This window comes from Ochotona princeps, chromosome 24, assembly GCF_030435755.1.
Source record: "Ochotona princeps isolate mOchPri1 chromosome 24, mOchPri1.hap1, whole genome shotgun sequence".
Lineage (NCBI taxonomy): Eukaryota > Metazoa > Chordata > Mammalia > Lagomorpha > Ochotonidae > Ochotona > Ochotona princeps.
The window spans coordinates 21,009,901-21,025,278 of NC_080855.1; the positions used below are offsets into that span (position 1 = coordinate 21,009,901).

Here is a 15,378-nt window from a genome sequence, read left to right on the forward strand (position 1 = left end):
ACATGCCAGTAGCACACCCACACTTAGAGCATCACAGCTGAGCAGCGAGGCCAGCAGTGATGGGAGGGTTGGGCAGGGCAAGAAGGCATGGCCCCGAGATTGGGCGGCTTTCACACCATGGCCTTGCAGGACAATGGCTCTGGCCCTCCACTTCTCAAGTAGCAAGGACGGGGACCAGGCACCTGCCTCCTGGCAGAGCCTGGCATTGCCTAAGGTGATAGGTACAGGGCTTGGTTTAGTGCCTGGCATGCCTGGTATGCAGCAGGAGCTTAATAAACGTTAGCTGGTAATTATTATACCAACGGAGCAAAAGCCAGGCAGATCCTGGCTGCGTGACTTGCGTCACTGAAGCCTTCCTCAATGTGCAGTCTCCCCTGGGATGTTTTTTGAAATTCAGACGTCAGGGATGTTCACTGTGCATTCACTGAGTCAGATCATCTTGGAGGGGTGGGGGTGAGGAGCTGAGGTGGGGCGGCCTGGAGAGTCTGCTTTCCTAGCTAGTTCCACAGCCAAACCTTTAGAGAGATAAGAATTCCTGCACGCTGAGGGGCAGCAGGGAGGACCTGCCCCTTCTGAGCCATCGCCCACCCCCACATGGGGACGCACCCACGTCAGTGGCCAGCTGCTTGGTGGAGTGTGGGGTCAGCTCCGGGATCTGCAGGATGGCGTCACAGTAGGTCTGCATGGTGGCCCTGGCGATGGAGCCCAGCCAGTTATCAGCCATGTTGTCGAGCTCTGGCAGGTCATCTCCTGGAAGGGGAACAACAGGTCACCTGAAGAAGTTCCCACTGGGCAGCCCTGCCCAGGGCTCACCAGGGGGCTCATGGTCTCAGTGGGAAGAAACTCCAGGAAACAGAGGCAGCTGTAGGTCAAAGGACGCTGCCTGAGTCTAAGAGGCATTCTGCTGAAAAGGAAGCAATCATGTGAGGCCAAGCAACATCAATCTCGGGAGGCTGGCAGGAGGGAGAGGACAGCCCCAAAGAAACAGGCAGAAGGTGGGCAGCTCTGGCACAGGGGGGCAGGACAGGATGTCCTCCAGCAGGAGGCCAAGGCTACAGCCAACTTCCATACACATCACCTCCACACTGAGACTGGAGTTCAAGGCCATCCATTACTACCTATGAATGGTGCCTAAGCTCCTTGAGACTGGTGTGCAGCTGTGAAGCAGAGATGACCACGGCTCTGACTCCCCAGGCACTGTGGGATTCAGAGAAGGGGCTGAGTAGTTCACTCACCACCCGGGATGCCTGTATCCCATGCCAGAGCCCCAGCTCCGGCTCCTGATCTCATGCACACCCTGGGAAAGCAGCAGGGGCTGGCTCCAGGGACTGTGGAAGAGTTTGACTGAGTCCCCAGCTCCCAACTGCCTCCTGAGCTGTCTGTGTGGATACAGGCAACTGGAGAGTGCATCAGCAGACAAGGGCGGGGGGGGGGGGGGAAGAGAGAGAGAGAGAGAGAGAGAGAGAGAGAGAGAGAGAGAGAGAGAGAGAAATGTCTAACTCTCAAAACAGAAGGATGTCCCTACTCCCTGGGATCATCACAGGTCTGCCACCACCCGTCTTCATAGGAGCTGCCCCGCCTGCCTCTCAGCCAGGCCCAGCACGGATGGCGAAGCCTCGTCCATGCCAGTAACATGTTCTCCATTGACCCACTCACAGACCCCCAGCAACCACTGCTGTCTTCAAGGGACTCCCGCCACCACTGCCCTGGGCCCGACACGGGTGACCTCACTCAGGACAGGACAAGGTCAGGGACAGGGCCAAAGTTCTGCTGTCGATGACTCTGCTATAACTCACCGTGTGTGACACACAGACCTAGGATACCTGGACTTTCCCAAATTTCTATTTCCTTGTAGGAAACACACACACACACACACACACACACACACACACACTTGTAAATTTTTTTTTTTAAACCTCCTTCTATCTAGAAAAAGCCATTCAGGAAGAGTGCTGGACCAGCAGCTAGACACCGCCTGAGATGCTCACGGCATCCCACATCAGCATGCCTGGATTTCGGTCCCGGCTCTGCTGTTCATCCCAGCTGCTTACTAATGATCACCCCAGGAGGTCCGTGGATCTCAGACGGCACCTTCTGCCACCAGGCCACAGTGCCAGGCCCAACAGGTACGCAGGTCTTTAACGCTTACCATGTTATGTCAACAACCCTGAGAAATCCAAACTGTATCACCAAGTTGTTTCCTGCACACTTGCCAACATTAAGTGTAATCGTTCACATACACACACAAAGTTTGATACTGAATTGGCATATATTTCCATTTGCAGTTATTAGAAAATTAACGAAGTTAAACTGTTTTCCTGTGTTTTTAGGTTACATGAATGCCTTCATGCTATTTACTTATTTTTCAGTGGGGTGTTTACTTTCTCTTGATAAACTGCAATGATCCGTGACATGTTTTACCAAGTGAGAACATTTGTACTCACCATGGTTGGTCATACTTGTTATTTCTGCATTTCAACACCTAACTTCCACTTTTCGTTACTGTTCCTACCTTTACTTCCACAGTGTCTCCCCTTCACTACCCTGGAATTTTTATCAACATTCAACCATATTTTAGCTTAGTAAGTTTCATATTTAAAATTTTAACTACAAATAGTATTATTTAAAGGTAAGCTGTATCGGGCCTGGTGCAATGGTTCAATGGCGAAATCCTTACCTTGCAAGTGCTGGAATTTCATATGAGTATTGGTTCATGTCCCAGCTTCTCTGCTTCCCATCCAGCTCCCTGCTTATGGCCTGGATAGGCAGTCGAGGACGGCCCAAGGCCTTGGGACCCTGCGCCCACATGGAGACCCAGGGGAAGCTCCTGGCTTCGGATCAGTTAGACTCCAGCCATTGCGGCCAGTTGAGGAGTGAACCAGCGAAGAGCTTTCTCTCTGTCTCTCCTCTCTGTAATGTCTTTCCAACAAAAAAAAAATATATATATGTATATATATATTTAAATTATGAGTATCCTTCTATGATCCTAAGAAACATAAGGTGCTTTTATCTGTACTGCTTTTACAAATGCCTGATGGAAATTTGATAATATCTATTCTCTGAGGTATAAAGTTCATGTGTGGGGCTGGTGTTGTAGCACAGCACGTAAAGCAGCCACCTATGAGGCTGGTATTCCATATGGGTGATGGTTCAAGACCTGACTGGCCCACTTCTGATTCAGCTTCCTGATAATGTGCCTGGCAATGCAGTGTAATCCTTGGGCCCCTGCACTCACATGAAAGACATGGAAGAAACTCCTGGCTCCTGGCGTCGACCTGGCCCAGCCCTGGATGTTACAGCCAGCAGGAAAGTGAACCAATAAATGCAAGATCTTTCTGCCTGTCCCTTTCTCTCTATAACAGTGCTTTTCAAATGTATGTTTAAAAATAAAATGACTGCTTATGAAGGACTGTACTATTGTAATGATGTGGGGAAAATCTGTCGGAGAGAAGGAATATGGGGAGGGGGTGGAGAAATCCCAGACTCTATGGAATTATACTATAAAATTTAAAATGAAAAAAATAGCTTATGCGTAGGTTAAATCGAGTACCTCAATTAGACTGCTCAATTCTTCTTTTACCCAATTTTTCTTTTTGCTCTGTGAAAGCCTAAAATAAAGGTATGGGGTTATCTGCACCCTAGATGGTTCTGTGGATTCCTCGGGTGTCTGGTAGCTCATCTCATGTCTCGCAGAACTGTGGGGACCCGGATGGGCACTGGCCACTACAGGCTGCCGGGGCGCCCCCTCATCCGCAGGAAAGCGTCACTCTCCCCCCATCTGCTCTCTTCTGATTTGAATTGCATTTCAGTTATTAGGAATTGTGGTTGTCTTGCTCTCTTTGTATTTGCATTTGCACAGGAAGTCTTTCAGTAACCACCGACCTATCACCCGGGGATATAATTTCACCTTCCGTGTGGTGATGCCTCTGAACCGCTTAGCCTTTTATAAGCCACGTGTTGACTTGTTTGCTTTACTCAGCCTTGTCGTGGGAGACCTATCAGGCCCCGATATTAGGAGTCAAGGTGAGTTTGGCTCGGCAAGTATGGAGTCCCTGTTCATCTCGGTGAGGCCGAGAATGAGAACATGGACACGTGTTTGCCTTGGCTGTTGAGAGATCCAGGAGTTCCCAGGAGCTGGGAGCAAGCGACAGCCAGAGGCAACTAGCCAGGAAATGCTACCTCAAGATGGAACAGCTTCTGTTTGTCCTAACAAGGAAAACTGTTTTTTTAGGAGGTGTCACTTTACATGGCCTGGGGCCCTCTAAGCAGGGAGCAGAGGGGAGAAGGTGCTGGCTGGGACCCTGCCCTGTGAGCTCACTCCCATCCTGCCAAGAGCTGAGGCCCCGGGCCCTCAGGATCACTGCCTCCCCAGCACAGGGACATTGCGGTTCCCTGCAGGCATCTCTGCTCCCAGACGGTGAAACAGTCAGGCCAGCTCTCAGCTGGAAGTGTGTCGCTCACAAGTGGCTCAGAGGGGGCGGGGCGAAAGGTGGAGGGTCCAGCCTCCCTTTATTTTGACCACAATTTCAGTGGGCGTCTGGAGTGGTACGTGTGCAGCGCGTGGAAGGGTGCAGGTGTGAAATGTGTGCACCCATCTCATGCCCACTGCCTCTGGGATGGCAGGTGCGGCATCCTGGGCCTCTCTCTGTCTCTCTCTCACCTTGTTCGGGGGGAAAGGGCAGTTTTCCGGCGTGCAGCGCCAGCTCCAAGGCGGAGTCCTCCTGCGTGACGAAAGGCTCAAGGTTCAGGGGCAGAGACATGATGTACTGCCCGATCTGAAACAGAAGAAGGCACTGATACACACCAGCCACTATACTCCGTGTGGCACATCCCTGTGCAGGCATAAAACGGGGAGGCAGTCCAGGCCTGGTCTTTCCAGCAGTGATGCTAACGCTCGTTAGGACAACACCTGGGAGGGGTAAAAATATACTAGGGTGCATCAAAAGTCCACTCATGGAAAAACTAGGCAAGGGTGTCAGCATTATTTTGCACCAAAATAAACTTAATTCCATTTCCTATAACCTTTCTGAAGTCAGGTAAGTTGTCACATGCCTCCTTCGAGTGAAATACTATACTAAGCAATGAAAGAAAAAGAAAGAAAAAACCCACTGGTGTAATTTCTTGTTAACTCTCAGGATTTCTGGTTGGACGAAAGTGAAGCTAATAACTTTTGGCAGCACCGCGGACTGTGGGATGTTTGGCCAGACCACAGCCGGAGGGATAGGCACGTAAAGCAGCCGTCGTGCTGGCAGAGTGGCCCCCAGGGAAGTGGCTGCTGTTTCTTGGCCCCCGCTGCCTCTCCCTGCCCTCTCACAGATGCGACCTAGACCACGCACGCCTCACTTGGCCGACGCAAGCATACACCATCCTTGTTTGCGGTGTGTGCCCAGCAAACGTTCCTCTTACAAGCTCTGCTCGTCAGCCTGCGGGGCGGTGCTGCAGACCACTGAAGAAGCTCACAGCGGCAGGAAGCCCACCCACCCACTGCTGTGACTCGCCCAGCCTCCCTAGCTTCTCCACGCCTTGCTGTTGTCAACCTTACCTCTCCACTCCCTCCCAGCAACACCATGTTCTAAATCAATCTAGGAAGAGATATTAATTATATTTTCTTTTTTCAAAGATTTATTTATTTTTATTTGAAAGGCAGATTCACAGAGAGAGAAGGAGAGAGACAGAGACATCTTCCATCTACTGATTCACTCCCCAAATAACTATAGTGGCTGGAGCTGGGCAGATTCAAAGCCAGGAGCCTGGTGCTCCCTTCCTCCAGGTCTTCCACATGGGTGCAGCAGCCCAAGCACTTACAGCATCTTTCTCCACCATCCCAGGTACACCAGCAGGGAGCTGGATCAGAAGTGGAGCAGGGAACACTTGAACTGGCACTAGTATGGGATACCATACCACAGGCAAAGGTCTAACTCACTATGCCAAACACCAGCCCCAAAGCATATTCTCTTGATTCGAAAAATAAGCCCATTCCCATTGGTTGTAAAGAGCAGCCCACATCCTCAGAGGTTCACTCCGGACACTCCTTCTCAGAGCAACATTTCCTTCAAAACTGCCTTTGCAGCTACTGCTGTGCAGTCACTCAGGACCCGGATTCTCAGGCAAAGGCACAGGCAGGCATTACTGGGAGAGGTGAGCGGGCAGTGCATGCGCACAGACCTGAAGAGCGCTGAGCTGGGCTGCAGGGAGGAAGGGAAGCGAAGGCCACGAGCAGATGCCCTGGGTGACCCAGTGCCCGGGACGGGGGCTGAGAAGGCATGAGGAATCCATGTGGTCCTGCTCCCCCGGAGCTTCCTGCATTTTCCTTGAGGAAGCTGCCATAGCCCACAACTTTCCCTACAGGACATGTCTACTGCCAGGAAGCTGAACATGAAAACTCTCAGCACAGGGCCTGGCACACAGTACAGCTTGCTCGTTCAAAGTCGGATGAGTTTGATTTCGAAACTACGTAAATGCTGTACTTCTAAAAAACAAAGTCAGAGACAGGCCACCTGCTTCCTGACTCCCCAGGTTGGAGTGTCCCATTGGACTCCTGCCTTCGAGGCCCATAAGCACTGGTTATATCTCGCCTCGGTAGAGGTGGGAAGGGGTGAGGATGCGGCAGGGTGTGACGCCATCGCCTGCCTCTGCGACATTCCCTTAGCCTCCAGGACCCAGGTGTGACTGCCCACAGCAAACACCCACCAGTGCCAACGTGATAATGAATCTGTAACCTACAAGGGCCAGGATCAGAACCCATGTCGGGGGAGCATCTGGTACAGCAGTACACAGAGTCTGAATTTCAGTCCTGCTCCCCTCCCAATGTCAGCTTCCTGCTAATGTGTGCACTGGGAGGGAGGTTGCAGGTGATGATGGCACAGACAGCACACAGGCTCCTGCAGCCCACGTGAGGGACCCCGACTGCGTTCTACGCTCCTGACTTAAACCTGGGCCAGCCCCAGCTGTCGTAGGTGTTTGAGGAGTGAATCAGCAAATGGAAAGTAGCTCTGCTTCTCTCCCTCTGTGCCTTTCAAACAAATTAAAAATATATAATAATAACAATAATAATAATAAAGAAAGAATTAAAAATGTCAAAAGCCCTGCAACCTCAGGGTGAGGTCTGAAATTCTATGGTCCATTCTGGACCATAGCTCAGCAGCCAGAAGCACTTACGTTGCTGATGTATTCGAGAGGTGTGAGGCTGAAGGCAGGCAGCTCGTCCGTCAGGGATTCTCCGATGCCGGCCGTGTTCCAGCTCTGGGGAAGCAAGCAGAGGATGTGATGATGCCATAGTCTCTGGGCAGGTGCCAGGCGAAAAGGCCTGGAGAACACGGCCTTCCCAGAGACGTCGCTTGGGGCCAAGGCTGCCCTTCGGAACCACCCCATCCAGAAGCCAGGGACTCCTTCTCTCTCGGCCTTCTGAAATTCCCAGTCCAGGGGAAATGTAGGATTCTTTTTCTCTGTGTTCTTGCAGACCCCTGAATCAGCAACTTGGCTTTTTCATCTGAACCTTGGCATAGGGCCCAATCCCTTCATGTATCTGAGAGTGAAATGAGACAGGCATCTTTCAGTGTGAGTTTTTGCGTGGGACGAAGGGCTTCCTGTAAGAAGTGGCCTGCACAGACAGCCTCGCTCCGCCTTCCCTCCCAGGGTGGGGGGCTCCAACACACAGAGTCCTCCATGGGGAGCACCTGACCTGCTTCCACAGGGGGACCCTCGCTCACCAACACTACTGTCCTTCATTTCAAAGTCGCTAAAGGACTGCTCGCTCCCTTCTCAATCCGCTTCTCAGGCCCCACTCACCCACCCAGCAGCCACAGTCCCTCTGCCCTCGCGACCCCTCTCTGACCAGGAGAACCTCAGCAGAACCGACCTGCGTTTCCTGGAGTTCAAGTGCCCTTCAGCCTTCCTGGCATTCCGTATGGAGTTAAGTTTCCAGCACACACATGTTTACACAGTTCAGCCCAGGGCCCTCAAAAGAGCCTGGGAAAGGCCCTTTCTGGCCACGCTTGGGAAGCAACTTTTGTGGCCACCTGCTGCCTGCTCCAGTTGCTTGATGCTTTAAGTCGCATTCCGGGACTTGTCCGCCCCTGGGGTCCCCGCCCGGGGCAGAGGTGGAGGGTGGGGGGAGGCTGCCCAGCACCGTGCCCTGCCCTTTTTCAGTTTTCTAGACTCCTTTTGGATGCTATAGAGAATCCTCGCTCCTGTGAATGCATACTACCTGGTTCCCAGCTAACTCGTCATCCACTGATAAAGAACACTCCAACCAGCCTTGCTAACCTGGACGTACCCAGGATGCACATTGTCTCCTGCTTGGCTTTGCAGAGACAGAGAAATGTGAGTTACCCAGCCTGCATCCCCCCATACCAACCATCATGTCCTCTGTCCTATGCCCTTGCATGCACACACACACACACACACACACACACACACACACACGCAGGCTTCCGCTTCCAGAGTTCTCAGTGTTAGATGTCACATTTTTGCCAGGAGAAATCTGGACAGCAAGAGGAGGGGCTGGCCATGGACGCATGAAATCAGACTAGGGGAAGGCAGAGCTCTGAACACCAGCCTAGGAAAAGGCTTTTTTTGTCTACAAAGGCTATAAGGTGAGAAGGGAAATCTGATGTTCAAAAGAGACAGAGAAGACAAGTCAATCAGCTGCAAATCGCAGGATCCTGGCCCAGCTGTCAGAATACATTACAACACTTCCAAGATGACTGAGTATGGGAACACTGACCAAGCATGTACAGGAATTTATTTTTCCTTGGAGGTCTGAGCACGGTGCCGGGATGATAGTTTTAACCCAGAAGTGAGGGTCATGGGGCAGGATGGAAGCAAGGATTATAGGACAGGAAGGGCAGAGAGAAACATCCCCACTGCCCAGCCAATGGACAAGCACCGTGGTAGGCTGACAGCCCTGGGAGAGGCCTCGGAGAGGAGGGGAGATTCCAGGGAGCAGGCAGTGGGGACGATGGCCAGACAAGGCTGCCTCCAGTCAGGAGCAGCTACAGGAGCAGACAACTGGGAAACAACCAAGAAGACTTTTCAGTTGCTGGAAAGGCATTGAAAATGTCCTTCCACTGGGCTTTTCTCGCCATCTGTCACCACATAAGATCGGCAAGAGTCAAGAACTCATTTTGAAATGGAATGTAGTGTTGGCTTAGCGTCTTATGTTATAAAAGGACAATACAGTTAACCAGCAAATGTCAAAAACAAATATTTCATGAGTCGAGTTGAATTTCCAAACCCTTCAGGCCCGAGTGTTTGCCCTGGCTTTGTAAGCCTGTGGGCTCCCACACCACCACCGCCACCCCTTGGGCTGCTCCACTCCCAAACACTCGTGTTGTGGCCGTGAAGGAGAAAAGGAGATCCCAGGGACCCAGAAATAAGACCTCACTGTGGGGTCTGATGCCATGGCCTAGCAGTTAAAATCCTCGCCTTGAATGCGCCGGGATCCCATATGGGCGCCGGTTCTAATCCTGGCAGCTCCACTTCCCATCCAGCTCCCTGCTTGTGGCCTGGGAAAGCAGTCGAGGACGGCCCAAAGCCTGGGACCCTGCACTTGCATGGGAGACCTTGAGGAAGTTCCTGGCTCCTAGCTTCAGATCAGCGCAGCACCGGCCGTTGCGGTCACTTGGGGAGTGAATCATCGGACAGAAGATCTTCCTCTCTGTCTCTCCTCTCTGTATATCTGATTTTGTAATAAAAATAAATAAATCTTAAAAAAAAAAAAGACCTCACTGTGGACTTGGAAATGCAGAGGGACAACTGAGCAGCACCAAGGCCATTTAAGTCTGCAACGAAGACAAAATAACCAGGAGAATGGAGGTTTCAGGAGGTCAAGATCCTAAGCTTTGCCAGAACCAAAATAACAAAACAACTGAAGCAGGAGGCCAGAGAGGAGGTGTGTGCCTCAAAGGAAACACTTTTACCTTGCAGAACAGGTCAACCAGTAGGTGCCTGAAGTGCAAACTTGATTTCCACAAAACAAGACCCTGCACTCTCAATAGCTGTATAAATTACGATCTTTTGGGAGTTAATGTCTTCTGTGATGAAGAACCAACATTTCAAGTTTCCTAATTCTTGTTATTTCACTTAGTTTCTCTTTTGTTCTACAAATTGAAATAACATTTATATAGAGTACATTTTAAAACAACAGCCTATATAAGGGCCAGTGTTTGGCACAGCAGGTTAAACTTTATCTTAGGATGACAATATCCTATATTGGAGTGCGGGTTTGAGTCCTAGCCATTCTGCTTCCAATTCGGCTTGCTGCTACTGCCATCTGGCAAGACCGTGGCTGATGGGCCAAGTATCTGGGTCCATGTTATCCATGTGGGAGGCCAGGATGGAGTTCTGGACTCCAAGCTTCAGTGTGACTCAGCCCTGGCTGTTGAGGCCATTTGGGGAGTGAACCAGCAGACGGAAGTTATCTGTTTCTTCTTCTCTATTACTCTTTCAAATACATACATTCTACATACATAATTTTTCTTAAGTGGAGAAGTATTTTTTTTTTTTTAAAAAAGTCATCCTGTGAGGCTGGCCCTGTGGTGCAGTGTGTTTCAAGGGCTGCCTGCAGCAATGACATCCCACGTGAGCGCTGGTTCAGGTCCCAGTTGCTCTGCTTCCTGTCCAGCTCCTTGCTGATGCGTGTGGGAAGGTAGCAGAGGATGGGCAAGCGGGCCCCTGCCTCCCGCTAGGAGACCTGATAGGTTCCTGGCTACAATCTGGCTGGCTGTTGGCAGCTATCTGGGGAATCAATTAGAAGATAACAATTCTCTTTCTCTCTCTCTCTGTCTCTCTACCTCCCTCTCGCTGTGTGACTCTGCCTTTCAAACCACTCTTTAAAACATTGCAAGCCTGGTGTAGTTACATGTTTCTCTATATATCTACCTATCTTTTGATGTCCATTTAGCCTTTAGCGAGTGTATGACTAGAGTAAAACAATGCCTAATTGGATGCACACCAAATGCTTACACTGTTTATTTCTAGATAGAAAATTTTAAAAGGATCTCTTGCATTTTTTTCTTTGTATTGATTTGACTGAATTTTTGAAAATGAATCAATTCAATGTTTTTTTAAATTAAAAAATCAATTACATCATTTCTCTTTAAACAAATGAAAATCACAGCAAGGAAGAAAACCACCCTTTACGAAGCACCCACCCTGGGCTGGGGCTGTGCTCAGCTCTCTCCCATAGGAAATCTCCCCCGAATCTCACCAACAATACCGTGCGGGATGAGGAGGCGGTGGCTGACCACGCACCTGCCACAGCTGGCAGTCACCCACATAACCTCACGCCTCCCTCTTCCTCTCGATGCAGAAACGTGCAACCTGCATGGGGCAGCTCTCGTCACATTCTGCCCAGAGAGATCATAGCGAATGGGAGTCTCCCAATTTCAGGAGGCAGAAAGACCCTCCAACTCATGTATTTACAGAAGGGGATTCTGAGACCCGGAGAGGGGAGGAGACTTGGTCAGGGTCACCTAGTGGCCCTTGACCCCCAGACTACTGGGCTTTGGGGTGTTGCGAGGAACAACAGAAAGCAAAGGGTCTCTTGGTTGCTAAAGGCCCATCACTCAAACTGTCTCCCAAAGAAGACCGTACCCCCAGACTGGAATCCAAGTCAACCTGAGGCATCAGGAAGATCAATTAACCAGGAGGCTGTCCTGCCTGGTAATGCAGTGACATGCAGGATGGGTGAGGGGGGTGATGAGGGGGTGGACAGACAGAGTAAGTCTTCAAAGAATCTGGACAACCAGGAAACAGAAGAGGGTGTGAGGCAGCCAGACACAAAAGGCAGCAAGGGCAGAAGCCGCCAAGGCCGCCTCGGAAACACGTGACCACATCTCAAGTCAACCGGCTCTGGCCCGGCAAAAGGCCTCAGTCTCAACCGGCTCTCCTGACCGGCCCGCCCCAAGCAGCGGCATGTAGTCGGCCTTACATCCCCCTGCCGGGGAGGCGCAGTTAACGCTGCTCCACAGGGAAGGTTGGCCAAGCAACGTTAAAAATCCTAAGAAACAGCCCGTAAATAAAACATCCGATTAACTGCAATTAAGATAAGACATGTGCATTGAACTGCCTCTTTCCAGCCCAGGGGAGTTGAGGTGGAAAGCCCTCAGAGCTGGAACACGCTACAGGAGGAGGCAGCTCCCCGCTGCAGGGGGCTTTGGGGGTGGGAGTGGGGCATCACAGGGGCGGCCATGTCATGGGAGGGGAAGGGGGCAGGGGAGACTCACATCCATCTTGGGAATGAGAAGCAGCTGCTGTTTGATGCGCAGGAACACAGAGTCGAAGGCCAGCTGGTGGGCCTGCTGGTTGAGTCGGGTCAGGGCGGTGCGGGGCGCAGCCAGCAGGTTGTGATTACTGGACCCTTTTTCCTAAGGCGAGAGAACCCCAAAGAGAGTGTGTGAGGCCCTGAGTCCAACTAAGGGCTCAGCGGGGTCAGCATTCTAAAAACTCCTGGAGGGAGAACAGGGAGGACTCCAAGACAAGAGTGGGGCCCAAAGATGCTCAGGTGCAGTTAGACAGGCTCTGACCCCAGAGCCACTGAGTCACAGTCCACCCACCCTGGAACTCGGACTCTTCCTTTCTTTTCTTTCCTTCTCTTTTCTTTTTTCTTTTCTTTTCTTTTCCTTTTCTTTTCTTTCCTTTTCTTTTCTTTCTTCCCTTCTTTCTTTCTTTTTCTTTTTTTCTTTTAAGATTTATTTATTCCTATTGGAGAGGCAGATTTACAGAAAGGAGAGATACAGAGAAATCTTCCATTCGCTGGTTCACTCCCCAAACAGCCACAACAGCTGGAGCTGAGCTGATCTAAAGCCAGGACCTAGGGGCCTCCTCTGGGTCTTCCATGTGGTTTCAGGGTCCCAATACTTTGTGCCATCCTCTACTGCTTTCCCAGGCCCCAAGTAGGGAGCTGGATGGGAAGTGGAGCAGCCAGGACATGAACCAGCACCCTATGGGATGCTGGTGCTTACCAGTTGGAGGGTTAACCAACTGAGGCTTTGCACCAGCCCCTGGACCCTGTGTTTTCAATTCACTTTCTCACCAAGTCTCTGATGCTCAAGGTTGGCAGCTCAGAAAATGAACCCTGAGAGCACCCCTCAGGAACAGAGCAGGAGCAGAGGGGAGGATGAGAAGCTTCAGGGTAACCCAGAGTGATGGGCAGAGCCCCAACTGCCAGGAGGCAGTGGGTGAGTTCCGTCGCCTGACAGTCAGAGTACGCCCGGCCCTGTGTGGAGTCCCAAGGAATGCCAAACAGCCTGAGAAAACCCAGAGACGGAAAATGGAACCTTTGCTTTGCGATTATAAATGAACTGATTAGCACAGACATAAATCAGATCAGCAATAAAGATAAACAGAGTTGCTTTAACCTAATCATGCGGGCATGGATGAACGGCTTCCAGTGGTGTGTTTGTCAAGTTCAAAAGTAGCCAGTGGGAGGGCCAAGGTGCAGGCAGTAGGTGAGGCCCTGGAGGACGATGCTGGGCCCTCAGACCATGCAGGCCCCTCCTATGGTTCATCCTGTGACATCTGCAGTGCAGGGGCAATGGCGTTTCCTCTGCCCTGCACTCACAGAATGAGGATCAAACCAGACAATGTGGGGTCGGAGTGCTCTGCAGAGAGTGCCCACCTCAATCCCATCACCCCAGGGCCATTTCCCAGGAGGTATAAAGTTCATGCCATCTGTTGGGAAGTTCAGTTTCTTGAACCCTAGAAGCCCAAAGTTTTTTGGAAGTCAAACTAAGAACAATCTAGGAAGGAGACCAGATACGCAAGTCGTCCTGTTTCCCTGTAAGCATCTTGCCGTAGGGTGTGCTCCTGGCATCTCTAACCGGGTCCTTTTCCCCTGGGGAAAGCGAGGGACTTCTCTGCAGCCTGCCTGGGGTCTCCTTTTGTGGCTCCCACCTACAGGCAGTCCGTGTCTGCCTCCATCTCTGTCGGTCAGTAACAGAGGACGATCCAGCTCCACTTGTCCTGGTGATGGCAAACTCCCTGGCCGCAGTTCTGAAGCCCTATTCTTCAACCTGGTTTATATCAGAGATAAAGACCCATCCAGCTGACTTCTACGTTTGTATGTCTGTGGGTTTTAGTCCAGTTTGGCTGATTAGCTCCTTAAAATCCCAACATGGGACCAGTGTTGTGTCGTGAGTTAAGCTGCTGCCTGCAGTGGAAGCCCCTGGTTCCTGGCTTCAGTCTGGATCCAGCCTGTCGCTTGCAGCCATCTGGGAGTGAATCAGCAGATGGAAGTTCTCTTTCTCTCTCCCTCTCTTTCTCTTTCTGTAGCTCTGCCTTTCAACTAAATAAAATAAATACTAAAAAAAAAAAAAATTAAAGCAAATAAACGAACAAATGTCCCAACATATGTCAGACAGAAGAGAGGTGGCACTGGGTGCCATGGCCCAGGGCCCACAGCCAGAGCCAGAAATCCTGGGTCCCAGAGAGGGTGTGACAAGGAAAAGGTGCTCTTTCGCAAGCAATGAGCATGCCACCCGTCTCGCCTCCTACCTTAAGGGTATAAAGTATTTCCATTAGGCTGGCATATTCAGCAGGGCTCTCCTTCTGGAGGTAGTTATACTCTTGCCAGGGGTTCTTGGCAGAGCTCTTCTTGTCTGTCAAGATGCTCTCCTGAAAGCCAGCCAGGCTCCGAGGGCTGTAGGAGTCAGAGAGGTACTTGCCAGCCGTCGACAAAATCCTGTAAGCAAAGTGATGACCATGGTGCCCTGAGCTGTTTGGCAGGAACTTCCTGTTGGGAGCAGTCGGCAAACAGCTCCTTTAAGGAAGCCCAGGGCAGCTTGAGGAGGCAGATGGGATTAAGATCGCGCAGTCTTTAAGGAGGTGAACATGTTCATCACCATGCATGAGGGGGACAGACCCGGATGCCCACAGAAGCCACGTGCTTTTCTTTCCCACGTTACCCTAATGCCAACAAAACATGCCATCTTCCTCGAGTGACCTAGAGGGGCACAGGGTGTGGCACAGGTCCATGCCTTGGTGAGCCACAGGCACCACCATCACCCAGCGTGTCGGGCAAGACACTGGACTTGCTGGTTGGGACAGCTGTTCCCTGTGGGCCTCTGTCCATGGACTCACCTGTCCTCCAAGCCGGGCTAGTACAGTGAGGTAGATTTTTGTGATTTAGGGGATACGGGGAGATCTGCAAAGAGAAGCTGGCACCTTCCAACTTTGTTCAGAAAGACGATTGCCTAGTCGAGGCTCCACAGGGTAGCTAGCTGCCAGGACAGCCGGGAACCTTGAATCTCCACCTCTAAGCTAAGATTTCAGCTTGGCTTCCCCCCGGCTCTGCTCTGTCATTTTACATGCTTGAAGTGTACAGAGATCTTTCCACAGAAAAACTTCAAAAAGTTCACAGAAAATTTAACTGAAGCT

General features: G+C 51.2%; 1 protein-coding gene across 2 annotated transcripts in view; it reads right to left on the reverse strand.

Moving 5' to 3' along the window:
• The window catches only part of COG7 (component of oligomeric golgi complex 7), a 51,303-nt gene that overhangs the window by 1,678 nt on the left and 34,247 nt on the right, over window positions 1-15,378 (reverse strand). The window contains exons 12-16 of one of the 2 annotated variants that reach the window (XM_004586816.2): window positions 14,497-14,683; window positions 12,228-12,368; window positions 7,159-7,242; window positions 4,661-4,775; window positions 607-750 (exon numbers count right to left, since the gene is read on the reverse strand). In XM_004586816.2, the coding sequence (XP_004586873.2) occupies window positions 607-750; window positions 4,661-4,775; window positions 7,159-7,242; window positions 12,228-12,368; window positions 14,497-14,683 (671 nt within the window). The remainder of the gene's footprint in view (window positions 1-606; window positions 751-4,660; window positions 4,776-7,158; window positions 7,243-12,227; window positions 12,369-14,496; window positions 14,684-15,378) is intronic. The other variant, XM_058681116.1, reaches the window with a different exon arrangement.